The sequence below is a fragment of the Equus przewalskii genome, chromosome 18 (genome assembly GCF_037783145.1).
Source record: "Equus przewalskii isolate Varuska chromosome 18, EquPr2, whole genome shotgun sequence".
Taxonomy (NCBI): Eukaryota; Metazoa; Chordata; class Mammalia; order Perissodactyla; family Equidae; genus Equus; species Equus przewalskii.
The window spans coordinates 13172931-13189265 of NC_091848.1; the positions used below are offsets into that span (position 1 = coordinate 13172931).

The 16335-nt window shown below is 40.4% G+C and overlaps 1 protein-coding gene across 33 annotated transcripts in view; it reads right to left on the bottom strand.

Moving 5' to 3' along the window:
- TNIK (TRAF2 and NCK interacting kinase) overlaps positions 1–16335 on the bottom strand; it is a 383771-nt gene that overhangs the window by 146670 nt on the left and 220766 nt on the right. For 31 of the 33 annotated variants that reach the window (XM_070583121.1, XM_070583113.1, XM_070583127.1 and 28 more), the window contains exon 3: positions 14027–14083. In XM_070583121.1, coding sequence (XP_070439222.1) covers positions 14027–14083 — 57 coding nt within the window. Of the gene's footprint in view, positions 1–1349; positions 1586–14026; positions 14084–16335 lie in introns of those variants that run through there. The other 2 variants (XM_070583116.1, XM_070583112.1) reach the window with 2 other exon arrangements.

Here is a 16335-nt window from a genome sequence, read left to right on the forward strand (position 1 = left end):
GGTGGAGAGGTATGTGTTCTCCCATAATTTCATTTTGATAAGTACATATCAGTTAGACTGCAAAACAGTATTTTATTTTGAGGTTGGTGGGGAAAAAAATCTCTCTCCCAGGAAGACTGTTTCAGACACAGCAGAAGGAATCCCTGAGTGTAAGATGTTACATTACCATGATCTGAAAGACCACTCATAGTGTCCCTGTCTGTGCCCTTGCCCTCTCCAGCTACCTGGCCTCCCTCCAGTGTCTCTATATTGCTGGGCTCTTCTGCAGTCTCCCATGTTTGTCTTCTTCCCCTTTCCTCTTCTTCACATAATCTCTACTCATCATTCCTGATTGAGTTAAATTGACACCCCTCAGGGATCTCTTTCCTAATTCTCTCCGGCAACGTCAAGTCCCCCCACTGTATCTTGTTCACTCCCTATACTTCACATGTGCCATATTTCTTGGTATTGGTATAGAGGTATGGGTCATACTGTATTATAATTACCCTTTTTCTTGACTCTCTTCTCCATGGATTGTAAGCTCTCTTCTGCCTTCAGATCTCAGTTCCAGAGTCTCTTTCCCAGCAAAGCTCTCTGATCTGCCTGACCTAGCTCTAGACCCACAGATCATCACATGTTTCCTCCTTTTGCAATCCACATTCATCTCTCTAATCATTTGATTAAAGTCTCTCTTCTCTATTGGTCCATAACAACTATAAACACAGGGATCTTGCCTGCTTTTGCTCTTTATAACATCCCCAGCACCAAGCAAGTACCTGTGAATAAACATGAATGAAAGAATGAATATCTACAAAGGGCCCAATAGCTTACAGCAGTGTTAGTGATACTGAAAAGAAGTGCTAAAAATAAGATGAGGAGAGGAGTGAGATGCTGCCATTTCCTGACCACACACACACACAAAGTTTTAGGAAAAAACAATGGAGTTTTGCAAACCTAGGAGAACTAAGCATGTTACACATCACGTGACTTAACTATGTCGAAGACTGGGTAATCTCAAAATAGAAAGTACGATTGGGATGCTGAGCTAAGGATACTAAGCATGTGGCCCTCACAGTGGAGGGGAGCAGAGGGGTAAGGGGCCGGGATGGTGGCTGAGGGAGGGGATGGCATACTGCTGACCAACGAGTTCTTCCCAGCAGCTACAGGAAACTGCCCACACCTTCAGCCTTCACCGCAGGTCTAAGAGAGGACTGACCTTCAACTTGTCGAAGGGTCCCTGCAGCGTGCCTCAAATGTCTTACTATGGTGCTATTCCAAACTCATGATGTGGGGCCAAATAATTGTGAACGAATGTCAAACGTGAGCGGACATACTTTAGAGAAGCCTAAATAGAAGGGGAGAAAACACACCTGAGAGTTTCTGGGGGCAGCCTGGCATCAACAGCTGCTTGGATTAAAGAGGCAACTACACGAGCCAGTAGAACACCCACCACTTCCCCATGGCAGCCTGACAGTCTCAGCTTCAGCCATTCTCTGTGAGAAGTCGGGCTGGTTCTACAAGGATGTGCTGCGCGTCTCCTGGGTTCTCAAGAGGATGGTGGGTGACGTGGGAGAGAATTAGAGGGGAAAAAAGTGCCTATAAAAAGCTTACCATATCGTTAAGAAAATAAGAACTCATGAAACAGTTAAATAACAGTGTAATTCAATATATAATTAAATCCAAAATAAATAGGATTGGAGATCAGAATGAACTCAGGACTTTCCCCATCACTTTGCAAAGGTAAACTGAGGCAATATGATAGTGAAGAAAGCATAAGCATCGAGTCAGAAAAATGAGGGCAGGCAGGTGGTGTGCACATTCAGTCTGGGCTCCACTCCTTTCTGGTGGGTGACCTCAGTAAAGTAACCTACCTTTTGGAGTCTAAGTTTTCTCATGTATAATGAGATACAGATTTTATAATCATATTACTATATGTCCCAGTCTTTTGTGATAATTAAGTGAAGTATGTGAAAGTTATAATGTGTAATACAAAATAAACATTGCTATTAATCTTCTCAACCACAAAATAAATAAATAACAAAGGCAGGAGGGCAACAATGTAAGTAACTTGAATTTTAGGTTTAAATTGCACTGTTTCCAAACACAATTACGGAACCACTGTGGGTCATGGTTATGTAACTGTAATATAGAACCTTGATCTTGATCTTACATGACCTTGTAAGTGAGCAGGCAATTTATCAGATCTTCAGGGTTACCATTTATCAGATTTTCAGTCTAGGGCAATGATGGCAGCAAGTTATTCAGTAAATTGAAAGAGAGGCACTGTCTATGACTACAAGAACTCACTTAACCATTCCACAAGCTGTCCATCCTCTCACAAGAGGGCTCATCGAAGGAGATGGCTTATGATGCTTTCAAAAGACAAAGATAACAACTGAGGCTAGAATTAGATTACAAAGTTACAAGAGAAGGATATCCTCTATTTTGTAAATGGATTATTCTTATGTCTAAAGAAGCACACAGATCAAACTCACTGGGAAACTGATGACCACTGGGTCATAATGAAAAACAAAGTAATGGTACCAAATTGTCACAAATTTAAAAACAGAGTAATTTTAATAAGCCAAGTCCAGTATTCTGGAAAGATGCATTACTTCAATGAGAAGCCTTCAAAACCTAGTCCAAGCTGATTCATTACGTCATCTGAAGCACGGCACTTAAACTCTCAGTCAGTTATTTTGTAGTTATTTTGTCAGTTGTTTCCCACCTGTAAACTCAAATAAGAATACCCATCTAAGTCACCTCTCAGCCTTAGAAATGGTTAAGTGCTTATTTGAGCCTAGCTTTATTATCGGCATGAAGTTTTTCTTTCAAGATCATAGGAATCAATTTATTGCTGGGTATTTGTGCTAGACTGAAAAGAAATGGCCATGGTATTGGGCAGCCTCCCTCATCAAGAGGAAGAGTCCATTTCCTCTCCTTGTCTCTGCAAGTGGCCATGGGACTTGCTTTGGCCAATGGAACATTAGCAAACGTGATGCAGCAGAGGCTTGAAAAATTCTTGTGCATTGAGGCAGCCCTCTGCTTGCAGAGAACACTTCCATGTGAGAAACCAGGACTACCAGGACTGGCCTCCTGGAGGGTCACAAACTGTGCGAAGGGACAGTGGTTTTCTCAAATGCAAAGAAATGGATAATTCCAGGCAATGCTTTTAAGCCACTGACTACCTCTGATGACGATATGATGATCGTAATTGTGGTTATAAAACATAGCCAAAGCCAACCTTACAGGATGTTCACCATGTACCAGAGGTTGTGTGTGTATCATCGTATTTAACACTCAAACAGTTCGATGAAGTAGATGTTCTTAATGATTCTGTTTTACAAATGAGAAAAATGAAATGAGAAATGAGAAAAAGTTTCAGAGTTTACGTTTGTTTTCAACATTAGAGCTAAGAGTTAAAGCCAGATTTGTCTCACTCCAGAGCAGGTGTTCTTATTCTATACTGAAAACTCCAAGACAGAGGAAGGGCAATTAGCCATGGTGGTAACACCAAAGCTGCTAAGCACGAAAGAAGAGTTTAGGAGCATCTTAAGGCAGGACTGAAGAGAAACCTGCCTTTGGTCCTCCAATTAAAGGAGCTTGTTAGCACACAATAATATTTGCTTATGAATGATTTCAGGAGATAAAGGAGGGATGTTAAGTCGCATATTTATTACACAGGGGAACATACTTTAAGCGCCTACAATATGCTAGGATTTAAAAATGGAATTAATAGGACATTTTATATTACTGCACTCCATAACAAAGAGTTTGCCCAACATTTAGCTCTCAATCCATGGAACAGAAATAAAACTGTGTAATTCTTGTAACAATCCACACGACTGGTCAGTTTATACTCTAGAAGGAAGCATGAGGTGTACAGACTCATAAACGCCACCACCCACTAGATGTAGGGACACTGACTAGAGGCGCTTCTGCTCCTGCTCACCTGCCCTGCGTCCGTGGCAGTTGCTGGCATTAGGCAGGTGTTTGTGCTAACTGATCTGATCTGTGTTGACCGAATGTGACCAAAAGCAGAAGACAATTTATTCTTAAAAAATCATAGGCTATTAGAATTGGAAGGGATTGCTGAAATTTTTTAGGATGAGATTAAAAGAAATTTTTTTTAATAATTTGTAGTAGTGAAATCTCTTCCTCCAATAGACATTTTATTCAGGATGCCAATATACAGCATCAACAAAAACCAGCCTTTTTAAATTATTAACTACGTAATATCTAGTTATAAAGTTAATCAGTGACAACAAAGAGGCTGTTGTAGTGAATACAAAATTAGAATTTTTAAAAGAAATTTAAAGTCACATATCAGCTTCAATATCTTATTAATTTTTGGTTCTGTTTTGATTCCAAAAGATAGACAAAATCTACACTTCCTAAGATAAGTAAATTGCAAATGGTAACTTCTTTTTAAAGAGCATGCCTTGAAATTTCAGTGGAAGCTTCATAGTGAATGACATTTGCACACAAATGGAGTAACAAATTGAGACACTGCCATTTTCCAGTGCATTCAAAGTTGGCATATGACACACAGTTTGAGGTTTGTTTTTTTAAATCACAATTTATTAAACGTTAAAATATACTAAAAATTAAATGATGATTAAGCATGTGTGGGTTCTCTAAAATTATCTCAAGGTGAAATTATGTACCTGTGAACTATATTTTTACAGGTCTAAGGAAACAGACTCAGAGTGTCTGTTTAATGAGTTGCCAAAGCCCACATCTCTTTATTGCAGCATTGATAGAACTCACGATTTTACCATGACATTCTGCAGACAGCACCTGAATGTGTTGTATATGTTAACCCTAAGCTAAATGAATTCATTCAACAAATATTTAAGTGCCTACTATATCCTAGGCACAATGCCAAATGCTAATAATGTAATAATACAAGAATGGGCATAACAGATTCAAACTATCGTCTAGCGGGGAACACAGATGGAAATCAAAGAATGACACAGATGCATGCAAAATTACTAACATGAGAGGTATGGATAGCTCATCTAATTGGGGACCTCGGGGGAGACAGCCCTGAGAAATTCAAATTTGAGCTGTATTCTAAAGGCGTTGTGGAAGTTACCCATTTGGGGGAGGAAAAGAAAGCAAGATGCGGTGTGATAGAGGAGCAAACCATTTTCCTGGCAGAGAAGCAGTGATTGCCAAGGCGCTGTAACTAGAGGGGATACGGCATGTTGTCTCCTTTGGGGGTCATTAGTGAGATGGAAAGAAAAATGAAAAATGTCTGCAAGAGACACCGATAATAATAATAAGATGCACTGAACATTGTATTCTACATATTGTTTTCAGATGCTTTATAAATAATGATATTTACTTCTCACACTAACTTTATGAGAGAAGAGATATTATCCACATTTACACATGTGAATAAGGGAAGGTTAAGCAACATGCCCAGGGTAAGAGAGCCATGAAGTGTCAAGACTAGGATATATCCAGAAGAGGGTGACAACTTGCAGTGTCTTCTTTACTATTCGGCCAATCTGCTGTCTCTTACCAGGAAGTGGTGTCCCTCAGAGAAACAGATGACACAAGTCTGACATCCACCTTTCTCACACTTAAGCCTGCGCTGATGTATGACTCCAAAGAAAATCATAAATTAAAAGAAAGACCTGTGTTCAAGTAACCCAGAAGCAAATACGTTTTAACCCTAGTAATGTTGTCATTCATTTGGCTAAATCCTACTGTAAATGAAGTGGAGTACAACCTCAAGAATCCTAGACCTACAATTCAGCTAACAGCCTACAGGAATTGGAATGAGTCTTCTTTTCTGATGATATTAACAGTGTAATGGATAATGTCTCCTCTTTTGGCTTTGGTTACCAAGAAAAATAACTATGGAGTTCTCTGTGAGTTGTAATTTGGATTTCTTTTTCCTTTATGTAGCTTTCTACTTTTTATATTTTCTCTGGTCTCCTGTTTTTACAAATATGTTATCATTTTGTGTAGTATCTACTATGTGCCAGGTTCCAGGTTAGCAGGCTCTGCAGGAGGTACAAAGATAGATAACACACAGTTCCTGTTCCCAGCTCATTAAAGTAAGTAGGCTTTAAATGAGTAACAGAGGACATTTTATGAAGGGAAACCAAAAGGTGAGTTTCAAGTCATTAAGAAGAAAGCCATTTGCAACAACATGAATGGACTTTGAGGGTATTAGGTTAAGCGAAATAAGCCAGACAGAGAAAGACAAACACTATGATTTCACTCATATGTGGAAGATAAACTGACACATGGACAAAGAGAACAGTTTAGTGGTTACCGGAAGGGAAGGTGGTTGGGGGGTGGGTAGAAGAGGTGAAAGGGCACATTTATGTGGTGACTGACAAATAATAACGTACAACTGAAATTTCACAATATTATAAACTATTATGATCTTAATTAAAAAAACAAGAAAAAAGCCAATATATTGATGAGGAAGTCAAAACTCAAAAGAGCTCAACAAGATAGAACCTAGTGAAGTCAAAAGAGGGACATAAATGTGAGATGGAGAAGGTGCGCTCAGTGCAAAGGAGGGGACAGATGTACAAAAGGAGACCCCACAGTCCACCACTGAGGAGCTTGGCTGCATATCGGGATGTGAACACCCTGCTCAACGACTCCAGGCACCCCAATCTCTGTGTGCCAATTTCCTCACCCACATGCTTCTCAAATCCACTAGGGGCTAAGAGAATTAATTATAGTTTTGAGCAAATGCTTTGAGGTACATAAATGAAAGGCACTGTTGGAAACAAACCATCATGATGGAAAAATATTTTTAAAACCTAGTGAACCTAAGTGCTCATCTCCATTAGAGGGTAGAGAACAGTAGTCTTCAGGTCATTTTTTGCTCTTGAGTAATCTCTCTAACACTTGTACACACATATACAAGAAGCCTACACATCCAGGCTATACACTGAGCATGCATGCACATATGCAGAGACCCCGAGAGACATAAGCCACCAAATGGGCATCATCAGTATGGAAGGTAAGAAGAGATGCTGAAGTGTGCATGGAGTGGACAGCTCAGCTCGTTCATTTTTATAATTCCAGGAGCTTTCCAAGTTCTTCACGCTGTACAACACAGTGAACTAAAGCACTGGACATAGCCCCAAAGGTGGAGAGTATCATGAAGACCAAGAAACAGTTGGCTTTTCTCTGTTAAAAGTTCTCCTCATGTGCTTCATCATACTGGTCTGTCTGCTAAAGACATCTACCTGAACAGCCACAAAGGAGAAGTCCCAAAGAGGTGTCCAGAAGGGTCTCTGTGGCAGAAGAGCCTGAGGCGGGCACTCAGAGGCTTTGCTGAACCCATCTGAGCATCAAGTGCCCACAGCCGCAAATGCCCACCTCCCAGCCCTCCCACTGTAACCAATATCACCTATCCTATGGATCTCACATAGTTGTCACTTTATCAGGGAACATACTGGCCACCCAGACAGGTCAGTTTCCTTCTTAAATTCTCTATTAATACTCTCTACACACTCCTTGAAAGTTAAAAAGAACTCTGATTAAGCAACCGTTCAACTGTTAAATGTCTTTCACGCATGTTGGAACATAAAATTCCAGAAGATAAGGTCTGTCTTATTCACTGCTATCATCCCAGAGCATAGCACATTCATTCATTCTTAAATAAATGAACGAATGAATTATTGTGATTTCAGTCTTCAGCTTCTGGAGTCTAGCCCTACTTTCCTGGATCCTGCCCTACATCAAGTCTTTTTGACAGCTAAATATTATAGAGAGTAAGATGAATAACTTTGTAACTGAGATGGTGAAGACGGCGCTGAGTCAAACTATTTACGTGTATTAACAAGTAACCAACCCACGTACGGTGCGTAGACCACAGCACAGGCTACCGTCCCCATACAGAACTACAGAAGTTCAGTGCACACTGTAAAATCCTCTTTTCATTCCGATTGCCTACCCCATTCAGGCATTCACTGTTTCTTACCAGGACTAATAACTGAAATCATTTATTGAGGAACTATTATGTGCCAGGCACTAGATATTATACAACTTTAGTCTCAAAACAAGTTTGCAATGTTTGTTTTCCCATCTAACAGATAAGAAAAGTGAGACTCATAAAAGTTTAAAAATTTGCCCAAGGTCACAGTGAGTAAGGAGAGGAGTAGGCCATGAACCCAGCTCTGTCTGAATCTGAAGGCCACACTCTGCAATGCATCGCCTGCCTCATTCTTATAACAGGGCTGTGGGAGCCCGGGAGCACCCTGCCTGGCTGGACTTGAACTCCGACCCTGCCATTTACTGTCTGAGGGGCTCGGGGAAGTTACTCAGGCTCTTTGTGCTTTCAATTCCTCTTTTTTTTTTTTTTTAAAGATTTTATTTTTTCCTTTTTCTCCCCAAAGCCCCCCGGTACATAGTTGTGTATTCTTCGTTGTGGGTTCTTCTAGTTGTGGCATGTGGGACGCTGCCTCAGCGTGGTCTGATGAGCAGTGCCATGTCCGCGCCCAAGATTCGAACTAACGGAACACTGGGCCGCCTGCAGCGGAGCGCGTGAACTTAACCACTCGGCCACAGGGCCAGCCCCTTCAATTCCTCATTTGTAACATGGATACGATAGCAGTGCTCCCTGTGGGAGATGTTTTGAGGACTAAATGAGTCAATACATGTTGTACTAAGTCCTAAGAACAGTGCTTGGCACATAATAAGCGCTCAATCGATGTTAGCAATTTTTACTTTGACCACGGCTGTTACTGTTGCTATTACTATTAATAATATCATGACGTGCTGTGTTACTATAATCCCTCCACTGAACTGCCTCCCTTTGGGAGGGAGGAACCCAATGTGCTTAGAGCAGTGTGTCCCCTGACTCCTCCAAACAACCCAAGATGAAAAGATGGTTTTTTTTTCTCTTGGTCCAGTTTCAGCAAACACTCACGGAGCCAATTAATTGCGTGCAAAGCACTCCAGCAGAGGCTACTGGGAGGGGCCACTTCCTGAGGCTTCAAAGAGACGTGCAGACTGGTGAGAAGCTTCAGCCACAGAAATTCAGTAAGACAGACATAGACACTCAGCCAAGCAGGGCCTACCACGGATCCTTCCAGCAGGCAAATCCTATCATGTCACTTTGCTGTTCAGCTTCTGGCTCCCACTCTGGCTCTGGCAGTGGTTAGGGGAAGGGGCCAGGACTTACAGCCTCCACCCCTTGTAAAGAAAAAACAAAAAAGACCCCACAAAAAACCCTTATATCTCTTTCATATCTTGGATTTTTGCCTAGGACTATTTGACCAAAGTGTCCTGTTGGGAAAACCTCGCAAAATCCTTGTCATGGTATTCAGTCCCTTCGTGACCTCTCCTTGTCCAGATTCATCTTGTATTGCTCTCTCCTCAGCACTTTTTAATCTTAAAACTAAACTATGTAATAGTTTCCAGAACTTGCTCCACGCTCTCAGCCCTCATGCTTTGGCACAGGATGTTTCCTTGGCCAAGAATGTTCTCATCCCATTGTCCTCCTGGGCTTCAGGACTGCCCCTCACTGTCACATCAAACTTTATAGGTAAATTTATTTATGAACATTTTAATTTTATTATAAAATGGATTTGCATTACTTATAAACATTAGGGCAAGGTTGTGTTATCGTGAGCTCTCCTTCAGGCAAAGGACCACTCTTTCATCTTTGAATTTCCAGTGCGCGTCATAAAGTAGATGTTTAGTAAATGTTTATTGTATAACTTAATGAAAAAAAATCACACAAAATTAAACACAAATACTTCCATATTAATTGAAGACCTATAGCAAAGTGGTTAAAAGGATGGACTTAAAAGATAGAGTTAAAATGCACAAGTTGAACTACTCCACCATTTACATGTTACATTGAGCAAGATACTTAATATGCCTGTTTTCTCAGATCTATAATGCGATTAATAATGGAATCTGTTTTGTAGGTTGTTGAGACTAAATGAATCAATATATGGAAAGTATTAAAAAGAGTTCTGGCACACAATAATCATTCCATCAATGTTAGCTATCATTATTATTATCTTTGGCTGAAATATACAAAATGTAACTAGAGAGGTACTTTAATTAAGGACCAAATCAGTTTCGAACACAGCCACCATAATCATATGATATCTCAGTACTATGATTGTCCTGGTTTTGCCTTCCCAGCGTCCTTTCCACTCTTTTCTCTAGTATCTCTCAGGTTTTTCCTTGAGGAATCATCTTCCCAACTCTCAGTCCTTGTGGTAGGTTTCAGGGCCAGGCACCCAACCCAGATGCGGCTGAAGAGAAACAAAGATTGGTTCGGGGAGGGTGACGTGACCCAAGCTGAGCCATGGACATTCAGACTGGCACTCTTTCTGGGACTAAGCGTAATAAAGCAATGAAAACATGAGCCTGGAGCTGCTGGTGGGAAGAAAGCAGAGCCCAGAGATGGAGAGAGACAAAATTCCCAGTCACATCATGTGACTTCCTGGATGCTACAGAGCTTTTTCTTCTTCTTTTAAATATTCACAAGCCAGTAAATTCCACAGTCAGCCTCGTTCAGTCTGAGCGGGGCTTTGGCACTACAACCCAACATGTCCTGAGTCATAGGATCACAATCATTCACCGTAAAGGTGAGAGTCTATGATATTATGTTAGTATCGCATTAAGTCCTATATTGTAAAGGGACTAGTTTTCACTAGGAATTTTTGTCCAAATGAAGATGGGGATCATTTACAGAATTATCAAAGAATCACAGTCTCCTCACACTTGGTGGTCAGAGAGCAGTAAACGCAAGACCATAGGAAAGTGCTCCCCAGACTTGGGGTGCGCGATGCTCCTTGAGGAGCTCGTCCAAAAGGCAAGTTCTGTGACTCCACCCAGAAAGTCACAGCAGGCCCAGGCATCTGCATTTCTCGTGAACATTCCGGGGTGCTGCTAGTCCGCTGAGGCTGGTAGTCCACTTCGAGAAACACTATCCAAAAGACCCGATTTTGTTTAGCTGTGGCAGGCAAATCTAGAGTATACAAACCTACCTGGGACGGAACCCCCAGAAACAGCTGAAATATAGAAATTCCCATAATTATTTCAGGAACTAAAAGAACTTCAAAGATTGAGTCTAGTTTCAGCACTAATTCTGAAGCAAATATTAGCGACTTTAGAAGTGTCTCAGCTCTAAAACAGGAAAGATATAAGCATTACTTCCAGTTCTCTCTGTGGATATTTTCTATTAAAAAAAAAAAAAGAAGAAGTGGTATAGAACAAAAACAATAATTTAAAAATTGATTTCTTATAGCTTTATCAATTTCACTACAATAAACTATAGTAAGTTTGCAGATCACCGCAATTAACAAAGACGACCTTTGAGAATTCATCTCAGTTTTTAACAGAGCAGCTATAATGAGCACAATTATAATAATTGGTAAGAAGCTTTCGCAGCATTCCATAATACACAAAAGACAACATGCCAAAATGAAATAGATTGTTTTCTGAGGGCACCACATGAGTATCACAAAGGAAATCTTATGTTGACTGTGATGTGTAAAGGGGTGATACAAAAGTCATTGGATGCTGTATCAGACACCATGGGAAATAAGAAAACCATTTCCTGATGTGAATCTGTGTTTGCCTTTGTTAGGGGTCAGTGGTTACATAATGGTCAATGAGGTGCCTAAATCAGGGAAACTGTCCAGCTCTTTCAACAGGGGTCCCCCAAGAGAATTCAGCGTAAATACTATAAAGCATCCATTGTACGCAATGGATTGACTCTCTTATGCACTGAAAATGGGGTTAGCTTTGTACCATGCTTGGGGGAATTGAGAAAACAGTCTCTCCAATCATTTTCTGTAGGGCTTAGTTGCCTTGTGAAACCCAGTTCAGAAAGGCTAACTGACACTCCTTAAAGTGAAAATATGTACTCTGGGATAAATTGCCGGGTAACATTTTTGATTCCAAGCAAGGTGGTCTAGCAATAGTAAGTGGTTCTTTGAGCAATTTAAAGTCTCACAAATAGAACCAGGAAAAGTAATATTCAGTGCTCTCAAGTCATACTTTATGCCTCAGTATACAACTTTGTGCTCACTTGTGCGCTGAGATTAACGATGTCAGCGGAGCTCAGCTGTAGTTCCGTGGAACCACACAATAGAACTTTACAGCACGACTGTCTTGGACTCCATCCACTACCATTCGTTGTTAAACTGCCAAGTGCATCACATTATATGGTGATCCTATTCAATCCAAGGAAAATACAGTAGTATGACTTCAGCAGAATTGCAAAATAAATTCTGATGTGCTTTGTGGCGGGAGCTTTGTAAAAGATAGACACATTTATACAGGGTTTCTAAGTAGAGACTGATAATACTTGGTCTTGATTTTTGTGTCAGACCCTGTTAATTGACTATACAAGTATCCATTCTCTCTTCATTCCTGACTAACAGAACCTGGATTAATGCAACACATTGGTAGAATAAAAGATTACATTTCCCAGCTTTCCTTGCAGCTAAGTATAGCCAATGAAAGCAGAAGTAAGTAGAAATGTATATAAGTAGAAAAGGTTTCACCAGAAGGGGCTCTCTTCTGTACCCTTCTGCTCCCATCAACTCTCCCTTTTTTTTTTTTTTTGCCTGCCAGAGAATGTGATCAATGAAAATCTGACAAGCACCTTGAATCATGGAACTGACCTTAAGTGTGGCAGCTGTGTATCAGAATGATGGAGCAGAAAGACAAAAACATCCTTCTTCTCCACCACATTGTTGCCACACATCCCTGGGCTGCCGACTCTTGACTCCTTTAACACAAGAGAGTAAAACACTTCTACCATTCTTAAGCCTCTGATACTTTGAAATTTCTCCTCTAAGTGGAAGAACCTAAATCTAACTAATATAATCTACATGCAGATTCTTATTTAGTAAGGGCCAGTTGAATTAATAAGCTAATTGGGATTAAATATTTGAACTTGCTTGTAACCTCTGCAATGTGAATAATGTATTTAGGACAAATAAAAAGAGGTACTACTTTATATTAGTGCTATTAAACATACAGAAACAAAATTTTTTTTACTGGTGAAAAATGTATATAATTTAAAGGGGAATTCAGATCAATAATAAGTAAGGAAAGGAAGTCAGTACAATGTGTGGTTTAATGAAAATTAGTGAAATTAGTAGGCAGATAGTGAACCATATAATACATACTTGTCAAAAGTAACAAATGAGCCAGAAGAGGCATGGATTCAAGTCTGACATACAGACACACTGTGTGCCTTTCTTATTTGTATACTGGTTCTTGATACCTTTGTGTGACCCATTCATTCTATGTTTATTTACATTGAATAACCCACTTCTGGGCCGAATGGAAGACTTTGGTCTTTCACCTTTTATGTACAACAGACAGACATCTTAGAAAAACCCCCCAGGACAACAGCAAACTATTAACACGCTTTTGATGTCCAGGGACTCCTTTCCAGTCTGATTTTTGCTCTGTACTCTTGAAAAGGCATTAAAATATTTTAAATAGACCTAGCAAAAAGGATTGAAAGCGTAAGATTCTATTTAAAATAAAGTCTATTCCTTAGATTGTTTTTGATCATCCAGGCAGAAATTTTGTTTCAATCATAATAAGAATCTGTGATTATTGTGATGATTTGGTCAATAATATTTTGGGAGAGGAAAATATTCATGTTAAATACCCTAACACAATCTTCGAGCTATCAAAACTCTTGTCTACTTGAGTGTTAGGTGGACCTTTGGGAAAATTGTTAAGACCCATCTCTTTCTGTGTAATCTCAGTATTATTCTTTTAATATCTTCAAATCCTTGTTCTGTGTTCATATGCCAATATCCTTGGTTGTGTTTATGTAAATTACCAGCACACATTATTCTTCCTCTAACTGCATAGGTACCTAATTTAATTTGAGTAATTTGCCCATGGTCTTCTCAGTCAGCTATTGAATATTCTTACTTCTTTACGTTAAGCACAAGTGGGGAAAGATCTTAGATGTTTAAGAAGATTTTATTTCTGAAAATGACTTTTTTTAGTCCTAACTTCTCTATTATAAACATATAGCTATTGAGATGGCAAGATAAAGATACGTTACCCCTGTGACATCCATAACCTTAATGGCTGCAAGCTGGCCCGTTTTGACATGACGACCCTATAAAGAAAAAAAGAATAAAAGACTTTAGTTCTGATGAGCAATATTAGCATTCAGTTCCAACTAGAGAAAACAATCACCTAGATCAGTGTTACAGAACGCCAATGGGAAAGACAGAAACACACACACACAGAAACCTTAAATGCTTTGAAGATCAATTTCTATGTAGCGTTTATTTTGTAAAAATCTCCATCACTTTGTCTCTTGTTTGTTTTCACGGTGGTTGTCAAGTTGAATAGAAAAGGCAACATGGAATAACTTGGTTCTACCTCTTCTTGAGGGTGTTAGCTAAGGGCTTGTGTGAGAGGTCAATTCACAGGCAAGGGGAGCTAGACCCGGGTGGAGGAGACACAAGCATCTCCTCTGTCAGAAAATACTCAGTGTGTGAAGAAACTTGAGTGTTCTTGATCATTAAAATAGCTTGTACTGTCACAGTCTCAACTGGATATGATTCTGCTATTATTCACTTGAGATTGTTCATTTGTTTTTACCATAAAAGGGGGCCTAAAATAAAACAGACAGCAACTCACATTTGTGATCAGAGATATTGTTGAGCATAAGCACCTGCTTCCCCACAGTGGGCGTCTTCGGCCTTTGGAACCACAGTGAAGCCTCAACCACACAGAATCAGAAGAGAACAGGGTGTGGTGAGCGAGGCAATCCCAGAAGAGAAGCTTTCCCTCCGCTTGCTCCTTGACAAACTTAAAGTGTACCTCTGACTCTCAGACAATAGCAAAGATGGTAAATACCCATTACTTCTAAGTGCATTTTATATATGGCTTCTGAAATACATTTTACCTACTACTGCTATCAGGCAGTATAATATAGTTTCCAAGATCAGCTGGATTCAACTCCAGCTGCATGACCTTAGGCAAGACCTTTAACCTTCTAGGCCTTAGTTTACTTATCTGAAAAATGGAAATAATAGTAGTGACTAACTTATAGTATTGCAGTGAGGATTACATGAGGTAATGTATATGAAGCGCTTGTCAGTGCCTGGCACGGATGAGCTATCAGCAGAGGCTGGCTATAATTATTTATGGCCCTGTCTTGCCATTAATTTTAAATGTCTTCCCCTCTAGGCTATATGTTTCCTGAAGGCAAGACCCATGTCTCATCATTGTATTTCCAGTACCTGGAACAGTGGGTGTCTATCCCATAGATTGGTGTGGCGTGTTTATGACTTAACAACAGCAGGTCACGGAGGCGCGTGCACTTGTAGTTGGGAAGTGGTGATAGATTTGGTGCTGCTTGCCCCTTTCTCATATATCTCAGCTTTTCTACATTTACCTTAATTCTAAAAGTGCTTCCTTTACCTTTTGACCCCTATTCCACTCCCTGTTTCCTCCAACTCAGGAAAGAGCTCAAAGAAGGAGACATTAAATCAGTGCAGTCATGTGTCACTTAAAGACGGGGATGCGTTCTGAGAAATGCATCATTAGGGATATCGTCGTTGTGAGAATGTCATAGAGGGTACTTACACAGCCTAGATGGTATAGCCTACTACACACCTAGGCTATATGCTACTAATTTATGGGACGACCGTAACACATGCGGTCTGTCATTGACTGAAAGATTGTCATGTGGTGTGTGACCATAATCCAATATGGTCACTGGCACAGCTCCTCAAACTTATTTCAACTTTCAAGAAATCAAGGGAAGGCGCTGGAGACCTGGACTGGAGTTCCAGAGGCCTGGTTCTTGTCCAGGTTCTGCCCATGATCTTCTAGTTCATCTGGGACAAGTAATGTAACCCATCTGGGCCCAGGTTTCTCCATTCACAAAATGTGGAGAGACTGGGCTTAGTGATTAGGGGTGAGGGGAGTACATATCATTGTTACCATCACCCCTTTCCATCCCAAGCAGCACTTGGAAATTTAGTTTTCACAATGACTGAGTGGGGTCATGTACAGCTACTGCTATTTACGGCCCTGGTGCCAGGAGTACCGCCTTCCTGCAGAGCACAGGTCAACCTCACACAAGGGAGAGGTAGCAACAGCGCCCTCTACACTGAATGGCCTCCAGGGTTGTCCAGATCCCAGTAAGAGTCTGTGATGCAGTAATAATGACCTTAGCAAAGGATCAACAGCTTCTCTTTGGGAACATAAAGTCTTTAAATGAAGGGCCATAAATCTTAGCTTAAACAATGGCTGTTTCTCTAGGAAAGCACTGAAGGAGGGTAGGGGAACTGGAGACAAAGACAGAAGGCCAAGCTGATTCACCTTGAAACTTTTAATGGTGCCATACAGCCT